General features: G+C 47.5%; 1 protein-coding gene across 1 annotated transcript in view; it reads right to left on the reverse strand.

The window, feature by feature from the left end:
* Positions 1-2,796: 2,796 nt before the first annotated feature.
* SPMIP7 (sperm microtubule inner protein 7) overlaps positions 2,797-15,123 on the reverse strand; it is a 49,797-nt gene continuing 37,470 nt past the window's right edge. The window contains exons 8-9 of the mRNA XM_057733236.1: positions 7,856-7,963; positions 2,797-2,976 (exon numbers count right to left, since the gene is read on the reverse strand). Coding sequence (XP_057589219.1) covers positions 2,853-2,976; positions 7,856-7,963 — 232 coding nt within the window. The 3' untranslated portion in view covers positions 2,797-2,852. The remainder of the gene's footprint in view (positions 2,977-7,855; positions 7,964-15,123) is intronic.

Raw genomic sequence — 15,123 nt, forward strand, 5'->3', positions numbered from 1 at the left:
GGTACAGTATTTTTTTATCATTGGTTGTCTTTATTTTTTTTAATATTTATTTATTTATTTATTTATTTATTTATTCATTTTGGCTGCACCGGGTCTTAGTTGCAGCATGTGGGATCTTAGTTGAGGCACATGGGATCTTAGTTGTGGCACAGTGGCTTCTTAGTTGCAGCACACATTTAGGATCTAGTTCCCCAACCAGGGATCAAACCCAGGCCCCTTGCATAGGGAGTATGGAGTCTTACCTACTGGACCACCAGGGAAGCCCCTGTATTTATAATGAGGATATGAATCTTCTGTCTGACATATTTTCCTAAGAGGTTTGTCTTAAAAATTTTTGGTGTTTTTTTTTTTATGTTAAAAGTAGTTATTTTTTCTCATGATTTTTGGTTTCAGTGACCTCTTTGGAAAAATTTTCCACTGCCCACATATTATAAACCAGCTCCCCTGAATTTCAGGGGAAGCTAAGGCTGCAAATTCTCCACTTAAAACTATAATCCAGAAGCAGTTTTCTTCTGTTCTGTGGGTGGGACCTTGGTCTTCCTTTCTGTTTTGTTTCCAAATAGTTGTCTCAATATCATCTATTGAAAATAAAATCTATCCAGGACTCAGGGATTTAAAACAATTTCTTAATCTGTTCATTTCTAGATTTTCTCTTCTGCTCTCCATGAGTGTCATATTTTCATAACATTTTACTTGTGTAATATTTTTAAAATATTACATTGTAATATCCTTATTTGCTAGAATAAACTCATTAGTGTGCATTTTCTCTTTGAGGTGAACTCTTTAATAATTTCTGACACTCTCTTCCACTTACGTTTTACAAAACCTGCGGAGGGTGTGTGTCATCCCTGGCGATAAATAAAAGCTGAGGCAGTAATGCTGTAGGGAAGACTGGGCTTGGGGACAGGAGCGGAGGACAAGTGGCTGCTCTGAGGAGGTACCAGAATGTCGGCTCCCAGGCCATTGGAATAACCTAAGACCAGAACTCAAAACTTCACGAGCTGATGCAAATTCCTGAAGCTATGTTCCTTGATTTTTATGGGTTTCAGCTGAACTGCTGACCATGGAAACCCATGTCATACAACATACACTCGGAGGTAAGGGCCAGGGACACCGGTGTTGCCATGTTGGCCTTGGACTCTGGATCTGTGGTGAGCAGGTTTTATGTTTGATCTTCATGAGTGAGAAGTCTGAGCTAGCTGTGGTGAAAATGAAGAGCCGCCATCTCTCTACTCCGGGTTGTGGCCCAGGGATGCTGTGGACAAGGCCAGCATCCTTCTAGAAGCAGCTGTGGAGGTGCTCAGTGCTCTGATGGGTGTCCAGGGATCTGCACTGTGGAGGATGGAAACAGTTACCACAGGCTGCAGGGTGTTAGGATCGGTGCTGCCTGTGCCCAGCCGCAGAAAAGCCCAGCATGATAAACAGGTGCAGCAACGCCTCCTGACAAAGTGGCCTGCCGGGGATGTTTACCGCAAAGTGCAATCTCAGGTCCCTGCATTCATCTCCCCCTGGACAGGGCTCATCCTTCCCAGCTGTGTTTGGGTGAGAATCTTCCAGGGATGAAGATTTTTGTTTTGGCCTGATTTTCTGACAGTATTGCTCTTTCTGAAAATAATTAGACTGCACGACGGGGTTCAGGTGAAGCCATTCCTTTTCTGCGAAGGCAAGTCAGCCCCTCAGGATTGATGGAGCGAGGATGCCTGCCTTCCTGTGTGTCCTGGCAGAAAGGCAGCCCCCAGGGAGGGTGCACAGCCAGCATCCGGCCTGTGGAGGTGTTAGCTGAAACAACAGGTGATCCCCAAGCAAAAACAGCTGATTTTGCCCTTCCAATGGGAAAGCAGGGCCAAACTACCCCCAGAGGATTTACACATTTGCTCAGAGTTCTGTGGGATCCCTCTCTCATTCTGAATCTCTTGGGAGAAGGAGAAGGCATTCTGTCTGTTTTCTTTTTCTTTTTTTTTCTTTTTTTCTTTTTTTTTTTTAATAACTCAGAGATTATTCTATCCGTGGAGAAGTGGAATGGCGAAGGTTCTAAGTCCAGAAAGCCTGAGGTCTAGTTCTAACTCTGCTGATGATGAGTTGTGTGACCTTTGATCAGAATTTCCCTTCTCCTAGTCTCAGTCTGCTTATTCATAAAAGAGCAAGAGATTTGAAAAATGCCTGCTGTGGTGTTGCGCAATCAAATGAGCCAAGGTTTACGAAAGCTAACGGGATCTACAGACGTGTGGATACAAACAACCATGTGTGGGAGGATGGAGGGATCCCACACAGCCCGCATCCATGCCTGAGTGATTCTGGAGCTGGGGCTCCACCTGGTCAAGGCCCAGCCAGGCCGCACGCTGACCCTAGAGTGGTCATGTGTGGTCACCCCTGCCTCAGACCCCCATGGAGCCTGGGGTGTGCTAGTCTCTCAGATAGAGAAACACTGGAGCTAGGCGAAGGCAGGCTTCTATCTTCTGGAGCACAGACGTTTTCCCCACGTGATACGCCCTGTGTAAAAAGAATGCCACTTCCTCTCTTCATATTCAATTTTCTCATTGACTACATATGGGCCATGGGCTGGATAACCTGTGATCACAGAATTTATGATCTAGGCTCCACAGTTATAATCCCCAGATCAACTCGAGACCTCTAGGCAGCTGGGCATTCCAACTCTAAAGAGCGATCTTCTAAAATAAGCTGGGGGCTTCCAGAAGACCTTGGCTGCCATCCTGGAATGGTGGCCCCACCAAACCTTGTCTAACTGGTACAGACACACTGGGAACATGCCTTTATTCCATTTCTTTTATTTCCCCATTGTACTGTGCACAGAGCCTGCCCAAGGCTCAGGTGTCACTCAGGGCAGGTCCCTTTCAGTAGCCTACAGTTTCCTTCTCCTTCTTATTGAAGGGGTTGTAGGGCTTCACAGTTGTAACCATTCGAGACAGCGGCCCCTGGTGACCAAAGAGGTCAACTGCCATTTCTCTCTGTAAGATGCTGTAACAGAATGGAGGCAAAAAAAGACACAAAAAATAAACACATATTTTTATATATACAGAACAGAACCTCATCTGTTCTCCAAGTAATGATACACATGTGGGCAGGGGAGAGAGAGAGAAAGAGAGGGAGGGAGAGAGGAGAAGCATAGAACAGAAAGAGAGACTGGGAATTGTTAATCCTTGTGTGTATTGTTTCCTTTATTTCATTTATTTGCACTCAGTTCATTGATTGTATTCTATGCATTCTACTCCAATTGGTTTCATCAACTGGAAATCTATGTTGTGCCTAGAATTACAGTATGTGCTAAGAACACAGAAAATACAGACAAAAGGAGGTGAGGCTGCAGAGAGGCCGCTGAGTACCGTGGGTTACCACACAAAGCTCTGTGGGGGGGCTCAGGGTGGGAGGGTGCCCAGAGGTAGAGTCACCTTTCTGGGTTGAGGAAGTACGTCCACTCAGCGTCTATGTCAGGGAGGAATCAGGAGGGTCAGGGTAAAGGCCAGCTGGTGCAAAGGTCAGAGTTCAGGGAGACAGGAAGGTGGGAGGGCACAGAGCATGTGGGTGGGGCTGGGGAGGGGAGGGGGAGAAGGACAGGGGTGGGAGGGAGGGTCCCTGTGCAGGCCTGAGAGCTGGCTTCACCCAGCAGCTGGGGTAACCCAACGGCTCTCACACGATGCTCTTACCCTCACATGTCTTACTCTGCTCACCTCTCTGATGGAAATGATGCCCTACCAAGTTTCTTGTGAGAATTAAAAGAAAATAACCATGAAAATGTAGAACAGTATGCAAATGATGCTTTCCAAACCCTGTCTGTGCCCAGAAGTGTCCATCCCAGCATGGACCTGGGTCATGCCATCTCTCTTGAACAACTGCACACAGCCTGTAGCGATTCTGCCGTGAATTTGCTGTTTGAATCACACACACACACTGTGTTGTCTGCATGTGGCAGAAGTTATAGAGGACATGGCAACTGAATCTAAAGTGCCCTGTTTGTACACTGTAATTATCATGAAGTAACAATATTTTTTCTTATATTGTGAAAAAAGGCCATTGAAATGAGAACTCCAGCTTCTACGAAGGTTGCATTCTGGTGTGAGGGATGCACAGGAAACACAGAACCGTGATGGAAACAGGAGTGGACGCCCTCGCCCGCAGACCCAGAGACTCACAGCATTGCACCCAACCACTTCCTGCACCCGTCTCCTCACCTCGAACCCCCATCCCACAATCCCTCTCCTTGCCCCTCTGCATCTCCTTTCACTACCCATCGTAGGGCACTGCTGTGTCCTGCACACCTTGCTCAGCATGTGTTATGGGGACCATCTGGCCCTCCCCACCTTGGTGACATTCAAGGCCTAAGCCACTCAACCCCAAGCCACCCCTGCAGCCCATCAACCACAAAGCTCCACCAAAAGTGCGCCCTGGGCGGGAAGAGGGGTTCATGGTCCCTTCCCTGGTCATCCTATGGGAGCTTTCCATGTGACTGCAAGAGCCGGAGGAGGCAGAGGGCTGGGAGGATATGGAGGCTGTGAGGGAAGGGAGGGTGGCTGTGTGCTTCTTAAAGATGCTTAGAAGTGACAGGAAGGAGAGGGAGAAGCTGGGTGACCACTCAGGGAGGGGGAGGAGGAGCCAGAGCTCATGGGGATGGTGAACCTTTGAGGAAAGTGAGAGCTTGTCTTGCTGGGAGGAAGGGAAACAGAGTAGTGCTGGGAGTAGAGATTCTGAAGTCAGGGGAGGAGATGGGGGGGTCCACGGGAGCAGCTAGGCGGGGGGGCCTAGTGAGCAGAAGGCGAGCTCCTCTGCGGGGGAAGGAGGGGGCTGCTGCCACCATGGGGAGGGGGGTGGGAGAGGCTTTGCATAGAAGGGGACGCCTTACGGGAGGGAGCCACTGGGGTGAGCATCCGGGGTGAGCATCCAGCCCGAGACTCCAGAGCCCCCAGGGCAGGCCTCGCGCTGGCAGCCCCTGAGAGACAGCGGGAGGAACACAGAGGATGGGAGGAGGTCAGCTCGCTAAGCTCTCATGACGCTCATCAGACAGAGACCTAGACTCCCACTGTCACCAGAAATTTTTGGCAAAAGAAGAAAATAACACATTAAATGTAGTGTCACAAAACATCGGAGGCACTGCTTCACCGTGGAGAACCTCAAAGACCTGGTTTTCTCGGGTCCTAGGAGCAGGACAGGTGCAGACCGCGGGCCGCCATGCTGCAAGCTGCTGCTCTGCGTTACCAGAGTGCTTTGTAAAATCTCCCCGCCCCCAGTGCTTTCTCCCCGCAGGGCCCTGTGGCCCATCAGGAGCCCTTTTTTGGGGGGACGCAGAGGTGATCTGGGCTTCCAGCCCAACACGAGTCTGTCATTTAGTGTCACGTAGTGGTGACACGTGTACTGCTGCCACTGTCTGTGTTTCCAGAGCCTGTGTGCACCCCGAAAATGAGAACCCCAGAGAAGATGGCTCTGAGGGTCCTCGGGCCCCACTCTGGGACGGCGGGTGACAGCTGCGTGTGCAGTGTGGAGGGTGGGGCGAGTGCGGGGCTGCCCAGGGGCCAGCAACTGGCCTGAATCTGGACAGGAGCACATGGCCTAAAGACTCAGGCCCTTTTCTCAAGTGATGACAGTGATCACAGAGGGAACAGGAGTAGTTACAGCAGTGACAGTAGGCAGAGAAGTAGGAATGGGCGCAGTAACAGTGGGGGATAGTTTTCCACGTAGGGATAAAGATTTCTCTGAAATATACCAGGGACGTTGGACAGCTAGCTCACGCGGCTGCGGAAACACACCAGACCACGAGTACATCAGGGATGAGAAGGTGGACTGTGGACGAAAATGGCAGCAGGCCAGAACCGCCTGCATTTGCCCCGAGAAAGCATACTTGAGTTTGATCTCTCCCCACCTGTGAGCCATCCAGACACACAGTGTTACAGTTCTTCTGGGCGATCAGTCTAAATGACAGACACAGGGTGTGTTTAATGTTGACATTTTTCTTTAGGTCCTTCACAGGAAGTAAAATACTTCGTTTAAATTTCTACCAGCCCTTCCTCTGGAAAAGAAGTTGTGACATTTGACAATGTATCTTGAGAGAAAACTGACTGAATGCAAAACACTAGCCGAGAAAGCCAATGGCCTCCTTTAAAATGTTTCCCATCGGGTGGTGCAGAGATTCGAGGCATTTCAAACCCAGAGCTGAGCTCAGTCAACAGTCACGATGCTCCCTGTCAAAGCCACCTCCCCATCCTGCGGTCACTGCCCTTGTAACTCAGTTCTCTACACATGGTTCACACAGAGGCGGGCAGTGGCCTGAGAGCCACCTTCCGAAGACCCCATGACTGCGTGATGAGGGGTTGGCTGCAGTGGGTTCCCTGGAGCTAGCAGAGTCCTGCCCTTGAATACCTGCGAGATGAGGCCCACTCCCCCAAGGACCACGGCCAGCGTGAACTGCCTCCTTCCTCTGTGAATTCTTTGCTGCCCCCACACAGATGCCCTGCTGGTCTGCTGCCTCAGTTTTCTTATCTGTCAAATGGGAAAACAAGAGACCTTCCTCGCAGGGTCACAGGGTTGATGGGACCAGTCAGTCCTTAGAGGGCAGCATCCGGGAAGCCCTCGGTTGCTAAGCGACTGTCCCTATGACACCCTGGGCCTCCTCCAGGATGAGAGTTCATCCCTCGCTCGCCGCTACACTGGGAGCACCTTGCAAACCTACACACCGGGTCGAACTCCTGTGAATTCCGGGTACCATGAACATTTGTTGACCCCAGGAAAGAACAAAGGAATGAACCTGCATGTGCACGGGTGAGTGAGGAGTGAAAGGCTGTGTGACCATGGGGGCCAAGGTCCATGAGGCCCTCCACGTCCTGCCTCTCAGGATGCTCAGGAGAGCCACAGGGCAGGCGCTTGGACTCCACCTGAAGGTCAGCACCCGCCAGCATCCCTGACTGTGCAGTGGCCTGGGTCCCCGCCAGGGCTCTCTCTACCACATCACCCTGACTTTCCTTCTGCACAGCACACGTCTCTCTCCAAAATCATTTTCTTTCACGTCTTCAGGTACTCATGTGCCTCTTTGCTTCTGCCTTTCACAGCAGAAAGTAGGCTCCTGAGAGCCTGGAGCTTTCCTGCTCAGCCCTGTGAGCTCAGAGCCTTCAGCAGCACCTGACCCGGAGCAGGTGCACAGTGAATGCTTGAGAAATGCACGGGTTCTCCACCAAAAAGGAGAAAAGGCACCCACGGTGGTGGTGATGGGGACTACCTCCCTCCCCTCCCAGACACACACCGACCTACCACAGAGCTTATTTACTGGCCTCTGGACCCGGCTAAGCTGCATTTGCATTTTCAGAGCTGTGTCATCTTATTTGCAGGGCCAGGACTTCCATCAAATGCTTTCAAATCTGAGGTATAATGAGTAATAACTCGCTGCTTCTCACTGGCAGCTTCAAAGCACGGAGCCTGCGCTAGCCTCCCATCAGATGTCTCCTGTTTTCAATTTGCAAAACGGTGTTTAAAAATACATATAGCTTTCAACAGAATGTTGTCTTTTATGAAAAGGAAGGTGGCTATTCACAAGAAGTGAAGACGTGTCTCGTGTAGTATGTTCCACGCATGTTCTGCAGATAATGCAGAAGGGTGACGTGTATGCAGAGATGAGTCCAGGAGGCAAAGATGCTGTCCACCTAAGATGCTTTAAATATCTTAATACGCTCCTTTTAGCAATGACAGGGGGAAAACGAACTCTTCTGTCTTTTTGGACTGGACACCCTATTTTTTAAACAATGTAAATTTACTCTTAGTACCTAATTGTTCTTTAATGCAATAATCATCATTAGAAACACCTCCCCCCCCCCACCCCACGTATCTGAGCACATTGAGTAATAGGTCTCATACTTACTGGTGCACTTCTGAATCTGACGAGGGGGTCGTTGATGGAAGATCAGAATTTGCTGGATGGGTGGCTGTGAAATGAACCTTGCCAGTATATCCTGGAATATTTGCAGAGCTAAAGGAAAGAGTTAAAAGAGGGGAAGAAAGGAAAATAACAATCTGTGAAGTAGTCACGGTCACCAGCACTCGACTATGAACACATAAAGGAGGACGCAGTCTAAAGGTGTGTCCCACGTCAGGTCTGGGAAATCGGGCGGCCAGACAGGAAAGCGTGCAGGCAGGGGCAGAGATGTGCAGATAACAGCCCTATTCTAGGACTGAAGAAACTTATTTATTTCAAGTCCATGTTTTTCTTCTGTTTGAATTTGCATGTGTTTTACATACATGATTCACTGTTGAGCTCTGTTTCCTAATGAAGGCAGACACGCTTTCTTTACCAAAGAGCAGACCTGGGTCCCACACAGAGTTCTGTGACACTGACTCCAATATCAGTGGACACACAACTGTGATTTTTAAATAATATTTCTTTCTTCCACCATTAAAGTACTGATTTCATATAATTTCCTGAAATTGCACAAATTTAACTCAATTCCACTTACTCCTCTGCTTCTCTGGTCCTTTTCCCTCCGGAGAGAGAAAGTAAAACACAAGAATGTATGGCAGGATTTTTCAGTGTGGGTGTAAAATCTCTCTCTATAAAGGCAAGCAAACATTCCAAGCAAATATTTTAATGGGTAATTCAGAGGTGTGTGAATAATAACTACCGTTTGGCCATTTTTACAGCATATAAAACAATTTCCCTGGATTATTTCCTGAAGAAGAGGTGGGCCCAGCCCGAGTGCTGCTTAAGACATTCAGCCTCACCCTGAGGTGTACGGAAAAATGTGAGTTTGAAACTGTATTTCAAGGAGCAAGAACACACTGCCTGCAAATCACAAGACTCCCTCAAATAGCACCCATCTTTGTGAAGTTCAGCTCTCAGGGTCCTTCTGGTGCCATGCAAGGAGAGGGCCAGGGCTCAGCTTGCCCTGGCCGCTCCCTGGCCCCTTCTCTGGGAGTGTGACATCCCTCTGGGAAGGCTGCTTATCCTCGATGAAGGCCCAGACACAAGGCAAGGAGCGACAAAGGACCAAGCCCCCGTGGAAGGTGGACAGACGGCTCCTGTGGATGGACGGCTCCTGTGAACGGACGGCTCCTGTGAACGGATGGCTCCTGGTTCGGCCCTGTCCTTTCTACATGTCCAATAAGCCTAGGGACCCTCCAGGCACCACTGACTGCAGGAGGAATTTTCAACATACGGCGCTTCAGGGAGGGTGCCCCATACAGTGTCAGGGTGGACCACAAGGGCAGGGCAGTGAGCAGTGTGGGCTTGGGGGCCGGGGTCAAATCTGGGCCGACGCCACTCGCAGCTCTCACACCTGCACGCTGGAGGAGCCCCTCTGAGCCTCATGGCCTCAGCTACGAGAGGCGTGACAGCACCAAGCTCAAGGGCGCGGGCAAGAGGGAAGCCAGATCCTGCTTGTGTCTGTGGGCAGGCCCTCTGGTGTCCTTCTGGGCACCAATCGTGTGCTGGCATCAGAATGTCAGGGGAAATGACTACCTGGCAGGAATTGCACCAGTAAATGTCCCGTGTCTCTTCCACATGCATCAGCCTATGACTAGCTGGCTTGCAGACAATAAAACAGGGGACCCCAATGTAGATGAAGGGAAGGGCAAGCATGTCAAGTGCAGCAGCAGAAGGAGCAGCACAAGTGAATGGGTCTTGTGAGGCCAGGAGAATCAGGGGGCCGGGTCTGCCTCACCCCCTTCCCCAGCTGTGAGACTGTCTTCAAGTAGGGAAAGCCCTCAGCCAGCTGCAACCCCAGAGGAGACACGGCCTCCCAGGGCCCTCGGGGTCAAAGGGATTCAGTGACAGTGAAAGCAACTGGCAAGTCTTTAGCACTTAGTAGGTTCTCAGCTAATTTCAGCTGGAATACAAGATTTTAAAGAAACAAGAATTGCACAAAACAGGAGCCCAGCAGGGGAAGAACGCAGTTCATCCAGGATGGGCAGATGGAGAGAGGTGAAGACAGTGGTTTCCAAACGTTGCTGCACCCTGATAACTCGTGGGGATTTTTAATAGGTACTGATGCCTGACTCCCACCCCCAGACATTCTGATTTAATTGGTAAGCAGTGAAGCCTGGGAATTGGGTTTTTAAAAATCTCTCCAGATAATTCTCGTGGGCAGCCAGGTTTGGAAATCTCAGTTTCAGGTTTGTTGGAGGCACCCGGGTGAGTGAACCACTGCTGCCCAATTCTAGGCAGGGCCCTTTAGGGTTTCTTGGAATTTTCTTAAAGAATTGCAGCTGCATGTCAGAGAGGTAACAAAAAGTGGGGCAAAATCATTCATGTGTTATGTCTCTCCCCCAAACATTCATTAAAGCTCCCATGCATGCTACAAAGGAAATCCCCTTCCTCTGTGTGAGAGGTTTTTTCCACTGCCCCTGAAACACCTGCAGGATGAAAATGCCTCTCAAGTCACAGCCTTCCATCAGAGCAGTTAAGAAGTCAAAGGTGGAAGCAAGTGATGTGTCAATCACAAGAAGGGCTTGATATAAAACATCATCCAACTACACGTGACTTGTGGCATATAGGTTATTGATGTTAAATGGTATTATACATTATGTTATAATAAGGATATTATATTACATTGCATGTGAAAATAACAACATGAACTAGTGGACTGAATTAAAGATAAGCTGCTTGGGCTTGAGAAATGAATTCAGTTGCATAATAAACTGCCACATATTTGAAAACGAAAGTCCTCACCCACACTGCTTCTAGAATCTATTCCATTTAACCCTTTTGCAGGGACATCACAGGGGGACTTTTTTCCATCTTAAGTGCAACATGTTGACCTTATATCAAGAGGAGAACAGTCTCTGGGGGACACTCTGCGGACCCGAGGCTGATGGGTGACATGGTTTTTCAGATGGAAGAAACAAAGTACTAAAGATGCTCAAATGTACAGGCTCTAAGAGAATTTCCAGAGCAGTTGTACATTCAAACCTTCTCCCCCATTTAAGGAAAGCAAGAGAAGCAGGAACCTATTTAAAAATAAGTGAAGTCTTCATGTTTGCCTTTGTTCCTTAGCTGCTAGTCTTTTGAACACCTTCTTTGGTATCCAATTCCCCAAATAAGCCTAGAGTTGGTTCACTAATGGGCAAATTTGAATAAATTATTGTCTACGTTTAAACTAATTGGTTTTGCTCAACAAAGCATAAAAAATAGAAATTAAATAACTTGAGAAATATAAGGAAGTTTAGTAAATCAGTTAGGAGAAGGGCACCCAGATGGTGTGTAATTAAAAGCTAAATAGAAAACAAAGAAAACATGGAGAAAACCATGTTGTACATAGCTTATAAGTCAGTGTGCACACGCTCTCTCTCTTTACCACAGACCTGACGAATCCTCACCGAGCACGCGCCCTTTACGACCCTTCCGTGAGTTGACTGACTTAATCTCCCAACACCCTGTGTCACTGGTCCTGGTATCGTGCCCATTTTATAGATGTGGGCACTGAGGCCTTAGAAAAAGAGACAACCGAGCTGGCAGGTGGCAGCACTGACCCGACCTAGAAGGCCCTGACACCCAGGCTTCCAGCCAAACGGCATTTATTCAGGGGGTGGGTGTAGTGCAAGTTCAAGTCACTTGGACCCTCATTTATTGAGAGCTGTCTTGTGTCAGGTACAGATCTAGCAGAATGCAAACAGGCCTGGGTCCTGACAGCCTTCACATTAAGGAGTAAAGTTTTTTAACACGCAGCTAGAGGTTTACAGAACCCAAGTGGGGCAAAGACCACCGATGCAAAGTAAGAGCTGGGGTGTGTGAGAGGGACACAGAGGGAGGCGTGGGCTCAGAGTGTACGAAGGCTGGCATCTGCCTCCAGGGCTCCGCCACCAGCCCTCTGACCTGGACACAGGATCCGAGCTTTCTGAGCCACCTCTGCCCACGTCAGCGCTGGGGGGATTTGTGGCTCCCTTGCAGGGGCCCGGGGGCTGGGTTACTTGGGCAAAGTGTTGGCCTAGTGCAGGTGTGGGTGGAGGAGGAGGCAGGCCTGGGGAAGGTGGGGAAAAACAGGAAGGAGGGCTGAGGATGGGGTGCAGCTGAGGGGCCAAAGAAGGAGAGCTTGTGAGCTTTGATTCATTTACTTTTTGTTCAATGAGAAATCCAAATAAGACCAGAGTCGTTTTTGTCACTGGGCTGTGCTTCCCTGAATGTGATAAGATGCAGTGGCCCCAGGATTTGCTCAGGAGTTAGTTTCACTCTTCCCATCAACACACTTGAGGGGATATGCTTTTCTCCCTCTGTTCTCAGGGAACCTTCACCTCTTGCATCTGGAAGGGGACACAGAAATAAGCTGACAGCCCCATCGGAGCAGGGCTGGCGCCCAGGAAGTACTCACTGGCCAGAGGCTGCCCTAGGGAATTGGGGGGCTGTTCTAACCACTTACGAAATGAGCACCCAGGGCTCTTACATCATTTACTCTGCTTCAGCCTCCCATCTATAAAATGGGGAGAGAACCTGTTCCCGCACCTCTAGCCTCATCACACTACTTTGAAAAACAAATGAGAGTCGATGTGAAAGTTCTCTGAAAAGGCAGAAGTGTGGGCTAATGTAAGGAACTGCTATTCATAGCCTGTCTTGAACCTGGGTTGTGGTCAGATTTTGTTAAAGGTGCAGCACACCCAGAGACGGGCAGGGCAGCCCCTTCTTCCACCTCGGGCCTTGGCCCACGGCTGCCTGGCGGTCACTTTGGACAATTACTCATTATTTGCAAATGCTTCATCAGAGAGATGACAGAGGTAAAGGTGAAATGAATATGAAACCGGGTGAAGTCTTGAAATAAAAGATTATGATTTAGTAGAAGACAGCACGGTGGAGGCACCTGTGTCTGGAAATGGCAAACAGTGTCTGGAAAGTACCGGGTGTGGGGTCGGAGGGCGCGGGCTCTGCTCTGTCACCTGGACGTGCCCCTCTCCTGCTGGAGCCCCAGCGTCCTCGTTGGTAAAACAAGGGTGGGGCAGGACAGCTGAGATGCACGTTTGTGAGAGCCCATGTGGTCCATCACAAAAGAAAAACACGCTCCCTTTTCTCAGGAAAGAGCAAGGTACCATGCTTTTAGATTGGGTCTCTGCACAGATCCGCTGTCACACATTAGGTAATTCACTCCTGAATGCCAAGCATTTTGAAACTATGTGGAACCACAAAATAATTACTAACAGAAAACAAACTTCTCTTCCACGCTGTTCATTATGCTCCTGCAAAGAATATGGCTCTAGTATTTAAGAGAAGGATTAAAAAATCACATTTGGAAAAAAATGAGGGGGGGGGGGAATCCTTAGGTTAGTCTTACCTTGTTTGCTTGACACAGATTGTAAGTGAGGAGTGACTCTGTATTATTTTTCTGTAATTCCTACTTGTGCCCTGAGCTTCAGGAACTCCTTTTGAAGCCAACAGATATTGTGGATTCTAGTTCCTAAACTAGGCCCAAGTTAAAAGTCAGGAAACTTGGTGCAAACTGAATTAATATCTTGAGTTCCTTAACTCTAAGTATCTTTTAATAACTGGGCATGCCTACCAAATCAGAAAATATTTTAATTTTAATAAGAAAACTCATGCAACAAGTCTGCTTTTAGGGATTTGTGCTATAGAAATATACCCGTATTGTTGTTTATTGCTGTATTTTTTTAACAATAGGAAAAATTTTAGTAACTACTTGGCCTATGGAAACTATGATATAGCTTGTGGTGGAATATCATGCAGCCATTAGAAAAGACTTTCATAGCCCTGCATAGAGCCAGGGAAAATGTCCATTGCGTGTGTCAATCCCACCCCACTCCGTATATGCATCACACACAACAATGTGCAGGTGCCCACAAGCAGACATTCACGCATGCGTGGCAGGAAAGTCTAAAACGTATATCAACTTTGAATACTGGGATTGAAAATGAGAGAGGTATTTTACTTTTTACAAACATATTTGAATTGTTTTTATAATAAACACATTTGGAAGGAAATGAAGATGCTATTTGGTGAGCCTTGATGCTAGCATTGAAGGTGTGTAAGCATTCTCATTGGACATAAACTCTGGTTCCACTGTAAATTTATATAATACTTCCAGGAAAAGATTTTGCAACATGCTTAAAAATGTGTATATATTTTGACCTTATAATCCATTTCAAGGAGACTTGCTTAAGTAAATAACTCCAAATTATGAAGAAGATTCACTTGAAAAATGTCTGACAGCATTATTTATCATAGCAAAAAATGGAAAGAATTTATATATGTAATGAATGAACTAGTTAATGACAGTACATCTACACAAATAAAAAATTATGATGAGTTTGTAATAACGTACCCATGATGATGTTGTAATGTTAGGGTAGTAAAAACTATATATGTAGTATGGTCATAGCTATATAAATATACACAAGCAAAATTAAGGATTACAGGTGGAAATATGCTATCTATCTGTGTGAAAGTTTGGTTATATTTTTATTGTTATTAATTTTTCCGTACTTTTTTCTATAATGATCAGATTCAGTTCTACAACTTTAAAAGTTATTTTTAAAACTATTAATCACCACAAATACATTGAGCATGTCAAATGACTTGGTGGCCAGAATACAAAATCAATGAATGAGGAAAAACTGAAAGCATTTACCCTTTGGGGAAATTAGTGATTCCAACCACCTGGACCCAAGAGGCAGCAGCCTTCAGCCTCTGACTGGAACGCGCTTCCACTGAAGGAGTGGGGGCAGGTACAGCTCCTGCCCTGAGTAAGTGTCAAGCATTATGAGAAGAACCTTAAAGACGATTGCATAAAGATATTTGCCTTTAAGAAAGTTTAAGATGAGAAAACAAAGGAAGAGTCATATTTGCTTTTGAATAGGATGGTACTCTACTTTACTGGGCACAAAGTTAGTAAGTTTATGTATTTCTGGGTTTTGGACGGTATGCATTCTTCTGTGCTTTGCTCAGTGTGGTATTGTGGATGAGACATAATGTTTTGTTTAGAGATTCAAGTATATGTAGCAAAACTATCAAGCAAAGCAAGCAAAGGATGAGTACGAAGTCTGATGTGATGACTTCTGTGTTGGGTAAGGAGTCCCAGGAGATGAGGTTGGGAGGAGTGTACAGGTGGCTTAAGCGATTTTAACACAATACTATTTCCTTAGCTAGGCCCGGGACACACAGGCATTTCCTTGTTATTTTGCTTTATATGTTACATA

Source organism: Hippopotamus amphibius, chromosome 4 (assembly GCF_030028045.1).
Source record: "Hippopotamus amphibius kiboko isolate mHipAmp2 chromosome 4, mHipAmp2.hap2, whole genome shotgun sequence".
Lineage (NCBI taxonomy): Eukaryota > Metazoa > Chordata > Mammalia > Artiodactyla > Hippopotamidae > Hippopotamus > Hippopotamus amphibius.